The sequence below is a fragment of the Muntiacus reevesi genome, chromosome 2, assembly GCF_963930625.1.
Source record: "Muntiacus reevesi chromosome 2, mMunRee1.1, whole genome shotgun sequence".
In the NCBI taxonomy this organism is placed as follows: domain Eukaryota; kingdom Metazoa; phylum Chordata; class Mammalia; order Artiodactyla; family Cervidae; genus Muntiacus; species Muntiacus reevesi.
The window spans coordinates 177,866,990-177,880,218 of NC_089250.1; the positions used below are offsets into that span (position 1 = coordinate 177,866,990).

The 13,229-nt window shown below is 49.2% G+C and overlaps 1 protein-coding gene across 4 annotated transcripts in view; it reads left to right on the forward strand.

The window, feature by feature from the left end:
* Window positions 1–13,229, forward strand: part of LMTK2 (lemur tyrosine kinase 2) — a 74,507-nt gene that overhangs the window by 34,826 nt on the left and 26,452 nt on the right. For all 4 annotated transcript variants that reach the window (XM_065923787.1, XM_065923785.1, XM_065923786.1 and 1 more), the window contains 2 exons: window positions 907–994; window positions 9,924–10,060. In XM_065923787.1, coding sequence (XP_065779859.1) covers window positions 907–994; window positions 9,924–10,060 — 225 coding nt within the window. The remainder of the gene's footprint in view (window positions 1–906; window positions 995–9,923; window positions 10,061–13,229) is intronic.

Here is a 13,229-nt window from a genome sequence, read left to right on the forward strand (position 1 = left end):
CTGATGCAGGCAGCAACTTGGGTAATCCTAAAGGCATTATGTTGAGTGAAAAAATCAACCTCAGAAGGCCACACACTGTGTGATTTCATTTACATAATCTTCTCAAAATGAGACATGTGGGAAAGGAGACCAGCTTAGTGGTTGCCAGGGCCGAGGGATGGTTGGTGGGGGTTGTCGGGTGTGACCATGGAGGGTGGCAGGAGAGCTTCGTGGTGGGGGGCGGTTATGTATTTCCATTGTGTAGTGGTTGCATGAACCTACACACTTGGCAACAGGGTCCAGGCGCACACAGACACTGCTCCCTAGCGTCAGCGCCCTCGTTTCAGGTTGCCTTGTGTTTGTCTCAGGTGTCACCAGGAAGGAAAACTGGGTGAAGGGAGCCTGGGACCTCTTTGTACTGTCTTTGCAACTTACTCTTATTTCATTATTGTCTTCAAAATAAAGATTAAAAAAAAAAACGATTTTGGCATATCTTTTTTAAGCTTTGTTTTAGACAACATATTTTTCAAAAATGTTTGCATGTATAATGATTTATAAAAGCAGTATATAAACTAGATAGCCTAAGAAGTAACTGAGTTACTTAACATGTGGATTGAAATGCTTATTGAATATAGTCCGCCTTGTTTTAAATGCTGCTTCAAAATGATAGCTATAAACTTAAATTGCCAGAGTTAAAAGGTTCTGCTGATAGAGGTTGTTTTAATTTGTGAAAATGTTCACCTGCTTGCCTTTGAATTATTTAATCAATACATAGCTTAGAATGCATCTGTTAAATATAATCTTCTGGTGCACTTTTCAGTTGATCATATTTAAATTGTTAAGAATGTTCAATTTGGGGTTACTGTTTGAACAGTTTTATTGGCCTGCTCCCTCATGAACACTGCTGTGACTTTTATTTTTTACCAGTATCCTTCAGCATCCAAATGTCCTCCAGTGTGTCGGACAATGTGTAGAAGCAATCCCCTATCTTCTGGTGTTCGAGTTCTGTGACCTGGTAAGTTTCTAGTACAAGTTCAAGGTCACGTATTCAGAAGTTTTTACCAAAGTGTTTCTAGCAGATGGAAATGCTGGATGAGGAACGGCCTTCACTTCTGTTCCAAAGAAGCATGATTAACAAGCTGTATATATTTGCTTTCAGTGGGTTATGTTGTAGTAAACTCTTCCCTGCGCTCACCCCCAGCCTGTGACCGAGCACAGTGGTCCTCGTCGGCTTGGGGTCAGCTGCAGCTCTCTTCCCAGCTGCATTCATCTCTGCTCCAGGGTCAACGTTTCATTCCATCGCAGCTGCTGCAGGAAATGTGTATTGTGGTGATCAGGACAGTATGTCTGTGTGGATCTTTTGGGTCAAGTTTATGAGGCTGTTCACATATCCTGTTTCCTCCTCATTTGTGGAGAGGGGGCAAGAACAGAGGGAACCTGGGTCAGTTTTCTGTTAGGTATTGAGAGGCATGTTAAAATCTTCTGATTATGTATTTTCCTTATTTTTTCCTTATGGCTCTAGTTATTCTGTTTCATACATTTTGATACCTACTGTGTCAGGGATACAAATTTAGAATAGATATAACTTCCGGTAATTTGAAACTTTTATTATTATGAAGGGACTATTTAAGATTAAAAGCATTACTGAGGATAAAGTCTTTTTAACAATATTGATATAGCTATGTCAGCTTTCTTTTGGTTAGAATTTGCCTGATTTAGTTCTGCCAATCCTCTGGTTGACATTCCTTGTAAATAGCTTATTGTTAGAATTTTATTAATCTGTCAGTCTTGATTACTTAAAGTGGAACAAGTTGTCCATTTGTATTTATTCTACCAGCTGTGATGTTTAGAATGTTACCTGCCTATTTTGTATTGTTTTTCCTACCTGTTTCAACTTTTATTATTTACTGTTTTTCTAGCCTTGGTTTGGATTCTTAAGTTTTTTTGTTTCAGTTTTCCCCATCTCCTGTTGTAGATACTGTTTCTAATTTGGTGTATGGTTATACCAGAAGTTGCAACATCCACCTTTAGGTAACAAAGTTTAAAATTAATGTACTTAACTCTCCTCAGGAGCCACCTCCTAGAGCTCTCTCTCTGTGTAAGGAAGCCGGAGTTAATCTCACTTCTCTCTGTGCCGTCCCCGTCCCCACGGTTTCTCCTGTCCTGGAGCCTGCTTCCTGATTGAACACTTGCTGCAGAAAGGCAGCTCCCTGCTCTCACGGGACCCAAAGAGAAAACTGGTCCTTGTCCTCTGGGTCTCCTGCCCAGAGGGAACAGACATGTGACAATTGCCATTTAGCCGGATTATTTCACAGAGGTGTGAGAACAAAGGGAAAGGAGTTCCCAGTTGTGTTTCTGATGGTTTTATTGCACAGTTGATGCTGGTTGTCTCAATATTATCAGAGGTACAGTATGCATGATCCTTGGTTATTATGAAATAGAATATGAGAATAATCCTTTTAGCCTAGCTCTGGGTGACTAGTATGACAGGTGACCCAGCCTGTGGAGAAGGAAGACCAGAGATGTATTTTCATGTGATGAGACAGGTCCGCTTGTCAAAGTTCTGCTTTTGTGAGACATTTAATGCTGTCTTTTTTGGTCCCTAATTGGCTCCTGATAGTGATTATAAACAGTAACGGGAGCACTCTTTGTGAGCAAGCATCAGAGAAATAAGTGGGAGTCACCATCTTCCTGAAATGGCACATTTGCAGGCTAATCGAGGTGGTTTATAAAAGCAGCTCATGTGCTTTGGCATTTTCTTATTCTTCACCCTGTCTGTGCATTCCTGAAAGTTTTACTGGGCAGTGTTGTTGTTTTCCCTGGAATAGTAAAAGCTTGATGTTTTCTTCTGAATGGGTTCAGGTGGTGAGTTTAGTTTCACGTCTAGGTACATATTCAAGTAGTTGAGCACAAAGTCTCATTTTCATGCTCGTGTTCATAGCACCATTATTCACAGGAGCCACGAGGCAGAAGCAGCCCTGGGATCCCTCAGTAGATGAACAGATAAGGAAAATTGGGTCTGTCCATGAACTGGAATATTACTCAGTCTTAGAAAGGAAGGAAATTTTGACATCTACTGCCATGTGGATGAACCTTGAGGACATTATGCTCAGTGAAATAACCTAGGTCACAAAAACACAAATAGTGTAGGAATCCACTTGCATGAGTTTCCCAGAGCGGTCCCTCCAGGGTGAAGGTGGTAGGGTGGGTGCCAGGGGCAGGGGGAGTTGGTGTTTAGCAGGGAGCAGAGTCTGAGTTTGGGAAGATGAAGAGGGTCCTGAGGGCGGATGGGGGTGAGGGCTGCACGACAGTGTGGATGGACTTAATGCCGCGCAAGTGGACACTTAGAGGTGGTTGGGAGGTAGCCTTACGTTAGGTGGTTTTTATCACACACACAAGACATTGGTGATTACTTGCCGTTAGGTCATGGGCTCTACCAGCGTTACCTACGCCCAGCCGAGGCTGGTGTGCCCGTGGAAAGTCTGTCGGTTGGCATCAGAATGACCAGTCTCGTGTTAAGGCCGTTAGCCTAGGGAGCCCCCCACCTTGCCCCTGGTGAGGTCACATCTGCCTCTGAGGGCAGTTTCCTGCTCATCACCTCTGGACCCTAGTACATGTGGGAGAGACCAGCTCCCCCGCAGCAGGGTTGGGCCTCGCCGGGGGCACGGTCGGGGTCGGGGTCAGGGGTCAGGGTCAGGGTCTTGGGCTCAGTGTGCTCAGGGGCTGGTGACAGAAAGGCTCAGCTCATGTTGGCCCGGCTTCCCCTGAACCCTGCTCCCAGCCTGGGTGCCCCGGGACCCCCCCAGAAAGAGGCCGGCCTGAGCAGAGGCGCCCTCTGGCCAGGGTCCAGAGGACAAAGGCTGCCGGCTCAGGCTTGGGAACGAGTCGCCGCGGCCACCGTGACAGGGCCCACTGTCCTCACAGGCTCTTAGCAGGTCAGGAGCTGGCATGGGCACGTTGGCCTCTCGCGTCGTCACCAGGCGGGGAGCGTGCTCAGAGATACCGTCTCTTGAGGAGAAAGGAGAGAATGCTTTCATACGTACTTAAGTCATTCCTCGCGAGATGGAATTACCGGTCTCTTTTTGAAAGACACTTTATCTTAGAATTTTTATGAAAGCAGATAAAAAACTCTTCAGGGTTTGGTAGCTGGCCCACAGTCACCGGTGAGTCCTGCCGAGAGTGCGGTGCTCGTGGGCGGAGAGCTCAGTGCAGGGCGCCGTGTGGAACGCGTGGCCCTGGGGGCTGTGGCGCGCCCCGTGTGTGTCTCTGGGCGGGCGGCGAGACTGTTTGGGGTCAGGATCACTCAGCTAAAGTGTGTGAGCACTTGTTGGGAATCGAGGGCTGTGCCCCGCACTGTGGGGAGCACAGCGAGTCACCCCATCCTGCCTTTTCCACCCGTAGGGCCAGGCGGGCCTGCCTGCACACGCTCGGCCTGCCACCTGCTTGTGTGTCTCTCTGCAAACACTCTAACCTCATGAAGCCTCAGTGTAGTCATCTGTAAAATGGTGATGATCCTGCCTCTCCTGTGGACTGCCTGACCATAAGCTGGTGAATGTGAATCGCTGGGCACGTACTAAGTGCTCAGGAAATGGTAGTTACATTTATTCATTTTTCTTATTTTCTTAAGTTGATCATAATTTAAGGATTTGGGTGGTTCTATGTAGCAGCTCTAACTAGGCTCATTGGGGTAGGCTTCACAAAGAAGGTCGTGTTTGGTTTGAATGTGAACAGGTGGGTGGATGGACTTTGCTCAGCAAGAAAGGGTCTCAAGGACCTGTGAGCCAGGCAGGGGAGCTTGATGGTGTGCACGTGTGGGCTTGCGGGCGCCTGGGGACTGGTGGGCGAGAGCACCACGATCGGGGAGGCAGGTTGGCGTCTGCTGGGAGGGACCGGGTGGAAGGGAGTTGAGCAGAGACCAACCACTGGGAGGTCAGACTGCAGGCCAGGGTGACAGAGGAAGCAGGTTCCGCTCCACTCCGTCTTGTTTCGGATGAGGGTCAGCAGTTCTGCCTCCGTCCCCAGACTCTGAAGTGGAGATGTAGAGATGAGAGTCTTTCCTTTGCCAGGGAGTGTTCTTGGTGTCTGTGTAGACTTCATGCCCCTCTGTGACTGGCTGGCTCCAGCAGCTCAGGAGAGGCTCCGGGGCTGATGGACGCATGGCCCCTGCCTGCGCGGGCGTGGGGGGAGGAGACGGGGCCCGACAGCGCCGGGCCTCCTGCTGGGCACCGAGTCTTCCGAGGAGGCGGCCGCAGCATCATTTTACGGATGAGAAGACCAGCTGCAAGGGAGGACCCAGGGCTCTGGCGGCCACGCCCAGGACCACGCTTTCTCCTCGCCTCCTCCTCGTCTGAGTCACGTGATTGCCGTGGAGAAGTGGGGATTTTAACTAATGGCTTAATTTTATTCTACATGCTTTTGTATCAGGTGGGGTTAACGCCTGCACATTTGTGCTTCTCCAGTGGGAAGCCTCCCTGAATTGGCCTTTTGTACAGAAGTGCCACGTCTTGTTCATGAATGAACTTGTGAAGTAAGCCCGTGCGCGGGGATCCTTCTAGACACGGAGATGAGTGATGTGCCCCATGCCTCAGGAGCGCGAGGAGAAGAGAGAGGGCATGGGCTTACGGCGGAGCAGAGGGGGCACGTGGACAGTGTCCCCAACTCCAAGCCCGCAGAGGGGACACGTGCCGAACGACAACACGGTGTGATCAGGCTTGGCTGTGGGGCGATGTGGGCGGCTGGTGGGGGGCGCTGCGTTCCCAGGGCCCAGCCTGCAGCCACCCCTCCCCCCAGCACATGACTGCTGCCCTGGGCCCCGCGGCCCAGGCTCTCTCTTAACTGTAGGTCCATGACTTGGTGATGGGTGGTGGTGGGCATCTCAGGCCTTAGCTGACACCAGAATGAGAACTCTAGTTTTGGCTGGATGCCCTGGGGAAACAGAGATGTCAGTTCCTGAGATGGAGCAGATCTTAGAGCTTTGCACTGTGTGTGTCAGATTGGAGATGCCTCTCGGGCATCCCGGGAAGGATGTCGAGTGAGCAGCTGACAGATGAGCCTGGGCCTCGGGGGTGGGGGATCTGAACCAGAAAGGTGTGTGAGAGATGATGTTCATTGCCCGTGGGGTGATATGCGCACCCAGGAATGAGTGTTGCGGTGAGGAGGGATGAGGACCATGGACAGAGCCCTGGGCATGCCGGTCCCTTCTGACCAGCGAGAGGGAGAAGGTTCCACACAGGGCCTGGAAAGGAGTGACTGGTGAGCTTGGAAGAAGGAGCCCGGTGGGGAAGGAAGGAGCGGGCCCTCACTGGGTTCTGCTGGTGGCCGCTGACCTTGCGTCCGGCAGAGGTGGCGGGGGATAGCTGATGGGAGCAGCTGGAGCCCAGCCTGTTGGGGGGTGACGGTTTCCGGGGGTGGGGGCAGGCCAGCCGGCAGGCCCAAAGCCCTGTGTCCATAAGAGGGAGGTGGGGTGGGTGCAGGAGCCAGGTATGGAGGGGCGGGTGCTGATTCTTTGAGCAGAGACAGGATGGGCTCGGGGAGGGGAATTCATGAGGAGAGGAGGTGCTGTGCGGGTGTGGGCGTGGACAGGTGAGGGCTTGAGTGCCTGCGACGGCAGGAGGCCCAGCCCGCGTGAGGAGTGAGAACCCTTGAGCTGGCGGTTCCCGGGGCCTCCCGCCTGGTGCAGAGGTTCATTTCCTCAGCGCATGCTGAGCACGTGGCTGTTGGTCAAATTTTTGTTTAAAAACATAAAGTTTTCTCCCAAATCCTTCTGTCAAACATGTGAGCAATTGTAATTTCTAATCTATTTGCTTGTTGGGTTTTTACGCTGTTTGAGTGAATTCCTGGTTCTCCGTGTCCGGCGGACAGCTGGACAGAGCACCCACAGCAGCCGGTGTTGGGGTTTAAGAGGGCCCTCCCGAGGAAGCATCCGAAGGTCCGCGTGCCTCAGTGCGGAAGGCCGCCGCGCTGCCACGCTGGTGTCTGGGCTCTCAGTACCAGCGCTTTGCTGCCATCTAGTGTCCTACGGTTTCCTTGAGTTTTTTGGGGCAGGGCGTTAGGGAGGATGTGAGAAATATTTAAAACTTGGATAAAAGGAACTTTGTTAGATTACATGGCTGTTCTCATTGTTTCTCTGTTTAAGTCATAGACCAAAGGAATAACCCCAGTCTACTCACTTAGCGTCATTAAAACGTAACCCAGATACCTAAATTTTTACAGCTTTATCTGTTTTGGATAGAATGGATCAGTTTTTGGTAGTTTTAGAAACGTCTTTGCTGTAGTTGAATCTTAAGCTGGTTTTTCTTCTGCACGGTGGTGCCAGGAGAGCGCCGGGGTCCCTTGTAGGACATAGAAGCGGCCCTGGGCCCCTCCCAGCCCAGCATGGGTCTCGTCCATGAGAAGCTGGTCTGGCTCCTCAGGAACCGCTGACGTTCACTCCACAGGTTAGGGACGTGTTTGCCTGGGCCGTGCTCACCCTCCTGCCTCCCCCCCACCCCAGTGCAGATGCAGAGAGACTGAGTTTTTGCCAAGCTGGAAACCTTCAGAGCTGAAGTAAGATCTCCTTCTGTTTATTATACTTTATCTCCGGGTCAAATTTGGGGAGTGGCCTATTGTGGAGAGAAGATAACTTAAGAACAGTGAGTGGTAAGGAATATACTTTAGGTAACCTTGAAAAACAGCTACACCCACTCTGCTGTTCCTGCCTTCATGGCCAAAATCACTTGGGAAGTATTTGCTGTTTGCCAGCAGCTCCTGTTTGCTTTGAGAATTGGCCAGATGCAGAACAGCATAGTCCTACTTTTGTGTGAGGGTAGTTTTTTCCTTAGATGGACATTGAAGGAAGGGGGTTAGACAGATGCCTTTTAAGTTGTCGTTTCACTGGTAAGGTGAATAAACTTCAGCTCTCTGTTCTCATATTTCATTTCCGTGTGGACTACCTTATGAAAATCCCATGAGCCTGTAGGCCCCATGCTTTCTGCTGGAGTTTTTCTGGGTTAATTTAATTGTCACCCAACACGGGGTTTATTCCCAGCTCTTCTGCACTTGACAGAGCCTAGCCTGAGTGAAGGTGGGTTGGGGTGGTGAGGAGAATGTATTTTTAAAGGGGAGAAAAGGTGTTTCTCGTCGGGAGCAGCTTGTAGCTGTGTGGGGGTGCAGAAGGGGAGAGGCTGTGTGTGCACGGCGGTGGGGGTGAGAACCCGCCCTGGCCTGGGGCGGCAGCCCCCGTGGCGGAGCAGCTCGCTGAGTGGGGGGAGTCCTGGAGAGCCGTGTGGTTGACTTTAGTTGACTTGACGTTCATTCTTATAAAATAACTGATTTGATCTGCATACTAACTGGATTCACTCACCAAATAGGATTTTCTTGGCAAGTAAACAGAAGAGTGGAAGTGCAGTTGTTTGTTAGCTCTGTGACCTTGGGCAAAGTTCTCACCCTCCCTCAGCCTCGTCCGGAAAGTGGTTCAAATTGTGAGAGTTACTTGCGGTAACAGGTGCAGAAACTCCCAGCACAGGGGTTGGCTCCTGCTTGAAAGCTCAGATGGTAACGGTTATTGATAGCAGCATTCTTGTTCTTGTTGTCCAGTCCCCACGTTGTGTCTGACTCTTTGCAACCCCATGGACTGCAGCACACCAGGCCTCCCGTCCCTCACCATCTACCAGAGTTTGCCCACGTTCATGTCCATTGAATCAGTGATGCCCTCCAACCACCTCATCCTCTGTCACCCTCTTCTTCTGCCTTCAATCTTTCCCAGCCATGAGAACTCCATGATACCAACATTATCATTCATATAAAGGTCGTTGAAACTGGGAATGAAAACAAATTTAGGTTCTTGGTGTGGACTTAGACATTACCTTAGAATGCACTTAGTATTGAGTGTGGACAAATGCTAGTAGAGGAATACTGTGTTTTAAAGTTTAGTTTGGGAGGTTTGATCAGTTTGCTGTCTTCAGTAGCAGTCGTTAGAAAGGCATTAGATTCTTTTAATTGGTCAAGGAATTTTCTTCCTCAAGCATCTTTTTTGACTCATATGTAAAAAAAACTGAAAGCTTTTGACTCGCTTTTTCTGAATTTTATTAACTGTTTATATAAAGCTTTACCTTGGAATTACATCACATCAATAAATACTTAATCATGTGGTAAGCAGAACATGGAAGATTGCCTCAAAGGTGTATTTCCCCAAAGAGTTACATGGTAAATCCCCCAGGATATACCACCCTTAGAGTCAGGAAACAAAAACCAAGAAAGGTTTGTGTGTGTTGTGGGGGACGGGGGGGGGGGGGGTAGGGTTCCTTAGCGAGTACCTGGGACATTGAAACACCTGTGTGACGGGGTCTAAGTGTGAATTTGTTCAATTTCTTGTCCTTTGAGCAGACTTAATTATAGTCACATCATGAATATTTTGGAAGTGGCCCTAATGTTCTTTTTCACGGGGGCTGTGGGGGAACCGGCAAAGAATTGAAGCAGTTACCGGCACTCGAAAATGCTTTTTCTTCCTTTCCCATCCATTTTTTTTCCTTCCCTGCCTCTCTGTTGCTCCTGAGAGCTTTTGTGATGTGACGTCCCCTGGAACCCTTGAAGACGGTGTTACTCTCCATCTCGTCTCCCAGTGACCTGGGAATTTCTGTACTCTGCACTAAATGTAAATTGTGTGTCATAAAATTATCTTTTTTTGTTATTATTATTTTTTAGCTACTGTTATCCATGTGTTTCTATAACAAAGGTAAACTAATATTGAATTCAGAATGATCCTAAAAGAAGAAGGACATTTTCTCGAACTTTGAAGTATTTGGTTGGAATTGCTTTTTTAGTAATTTTAAATGTGTTCGGTAAGATTCTTCATTAAACTCAAATCTGAGTAATTTCTAAGAAGTCATGTCAGTATCTCTGTCAGCTGAGATGCCCGTCTGTCCTCCCGGTCCTCTCTGGAAACTGACCTGGGCTGCTTCCTGCAGGGCGACCTGAAGGCTTACCTGCGCGGCGGCGAGCCGGAGCCAGTGCGGGGGGACGCACAGACCATGCTGCTGCAGAGGCTGGCGTGCGAGATCGCGGCGGGGCTGGCGGCCATGCACAAGCGGCACTTCCTGCACAGGTGGGTCCCTCTGCGCGCGCCTCCCCCACCCCGAACGTGGCACCGGCTCTGCTGGAAGCCCAAGGAGGACCAGCGGTGGGGGTGAACCTTCAATTTATAAACAAGCCGTCTCCTCCTGCCTAGGGTCAGAATAAGGGCCGACCTGGGCTCCAGGGAACAGAGTGCTTCAATACAGCCTAAGACCTAGAGGTTATTGCCAGAATCTCAAAGCATGCGAGAGGGTGTGATGCTCAGAGTTGAGTGAGCAGTTCTGGTCTGCCTTCCGGACCCCTGCCCTGGCATCCCCCTCACATCAGCCTCAGGCTCCGTCTCTACCTGCTCAGCGTCATTGTCACCATGTGGCCCTCTCCCGTCCTGGAGGCAGGAAGAGGAGGACTCTGAGGGTCTGGCGTCATCTTCTGATAGAAGGTCCCAGTGTCGGTCTCTGGTCGGCACTCCGAGAAGCCGCCCTGGCTGGACCGGGGGTGCTGGGTTGTATGTGAGCAGCTGTGGGGTTGGGGTAACACGTCTTTCCAGACCTTTCTGGTCCCACTTGAACAGCCACAGGTCTTCAGAGCGCGTCGTATTTTGTTCCGATCATCCACATAATTGTTTTAATTAGGATGGCAAAGGGCTTTGAGTCCTGAGATGATGATTCTTTAAACTCAGAAGGAGACTCCTGCTTGTTCTCCTCCAGCCTTTTCAGCTCTGATTTGTGTCTGAAATGTTTTCTCAGATCTCTGGACAAATTGGGGAGAGAGAGAGTGTGTGTGTGTGTGTGTGTGCGCGCGCGTGCGCGCGTGCGCATGCAGGCTCAGTCATGTCTGACTCTTGGCTCAGTTTATGTGTGTGTGCGCATGTGTGCGTGTGTGTATGCACGTGTGCATGCATGCATGTGTGTGCAGTCATGTTCAGCTCTTTGCACCGCCCCCTGCCAGGCTCCTCCATCCGAATACTGAAGTGGGTTGCCATTTCCTCATCCAAGGGATTTTCTTGACCTAGGGATCGAACCCACATCTCCTGAGTCTCCTGCATTGTCAGGCGGGTTCTTTACCACTGAGCTGTCTCTTTAATTGACTTTAGTTAAATCATTTTACTCTTTAACAATCCAAAGACCTGAAAAGGAACACCTGTGTGTACTGACATGGAGGCACAGGTTGCACAGGTTGTATATTTTATATATACACACATATATATAATGTATTTAAAATATGACGCCATTAAAAAAAGAAAATGCTTATATCTGTGGGGGTTTGTGTGAGTCTGTGTGTGTATGTGTGTGAACAGATATGGAAAAATTATACCTATCAGATTCTCAACATTACTTCAGGGTGGGAAGAAGGAAAATTAACACTCTTCTTACGTATCTATCTTGTTTGACTTGCACAGTGAGCAGATCATTCTGATAAGGTGCTTTATAGAGACTCGAAAAATTATGAATTTCTTTAGGCCCAAGGCAGAAACCCTTACACAAAATGTCAAAATATAAAGATCTATTTGTTTTATAATGAAAAAATCTTATATTTTGTTTTTTTCCCTTGTAACAGATTAATACCCAGCATATTTGTACTGTTACTCTTTTATAAAACACAAGTGATTATTACCTAAATACTTGGTGTAGGAATTTTTAGATTTTGGAGAACAGAGCATTTTCAGGGAAGATCACATCAGAATCAGCAACATAAAATTATCAAAGACAACTGGAAATTGTTTAAAGCCCAAGTTGGTTTCTATGATTACATTTTAAAAATTGGCAGAGATGTCAGAGTAAGTGTTACCTTCCTGTGAGTTTCTTGTGTGTTTTGTGTGTGTGTGTGTGTGTGTGTTTCTTTAGGTTAAAGTTTTACTTACTTTAGGATCTTGTTTCAAACAAATAAATATGATAAATTAACTCACATGATTTGGATGTAATTCAGGTACATAAACTCAAGGTAAAGAAAATTCCTGAAACCATTGACAACGGTTTCACTTTCTTTTAAAAAGTAGCCGTATTTTATGTGGGTTTGTGTGCTTTATTTTTGTGTTGGTAGCACACTGTAGTGGCATTTTTTAAAATTGAAGTAGAGTTGGTTTACAGTATTGTGTTCCAAGTGTACCGCAGTGACTCAGTTATGTGTATGCTCTTCAGATTATTCGTCATTCCAGGTTGTTATAAGATACTGAGTGCACAACAGCATAGTTTTAAGTTGGACTTTAGAATGTTTATTTGCTGACTCAAAGTCGAACTTTCTGTGTTGGTTGGAAATAGAACTTCCCACGCTTCCAGCTGGAAGCTGGTCTAGCAGGGCACCCCCGGTTAATTTTTACTTTTACTTGTTGTCTAAGAGGAGACTTCAGCCTGGGTCTTGGGTAGTCTGCGTTTCTGCAGCCAGACACGCGACGTCCGCGAAGGCCACGTAAACAGCGGGAGCTGCCAGCGTGCCGCGCTCCGCACTTTCCTGCCCTGCTGGCCGAGCGCCTAGGACTCCCTGTGCCCGGCCTGTCAGTCCTCCTGGAGGAGCAGGAAGGAGCCGCCAGGCCACTGCGATGAGTGAGAGCACGGCCTCCAGCAGGCGGTGCGGGCGTGGCCCCTGCAGCTGGAGGCCCAGGTGACACTGTGCGCGAAGGACCTCCTGAGGGACGGCCCCGGCGGCCCAGTGGGCAGGACTCAGCGCTCCCGCTGCAGGGGTGCAGGTGCGATTCCCGGTCGGGAAACGAGGATCCCACGTGCCGTGTGGTGTGGCCAAAACAGCACACAAGACCTCTTTAGGATTTTCCCAGTTTAAAGTTAAAAGTTACTTTCTGCTGAGAAACACCGAGGTCATTAAGTCCTCCAGCCCTCAGAGCATGGGTGTCCCACTGTTACAGGAGCCCAGCATCCTTAGAATGCAGTTTATGGGGACGGTGTGTGTGAGAGGGCTAGGAAGGACTGGCCACAGGCCTGGGCTGTAGACCTTGTCTGTGCTGTGACGTCGGGGAAGAGAAGCGTGATGCAGGGTGACCTGATGAGCAGGGGCGAAGCTGTCCAGACGCTGAATGAGCCCAGTTGCCTCTTTGTGCTGTGTCTGAGCCCTCTGGCCTTGCTCCTCTGCCACTGCCTCTGCAGCTGCAGCCACCTTCCAGTGGGCGGAAGTCTCCTCACAGCCCACGTGGGGATTAGTTTTTACACCGTGGTGGCTGCTGGCGGCAGGTGCCGTGAGCTGAAGCTGTT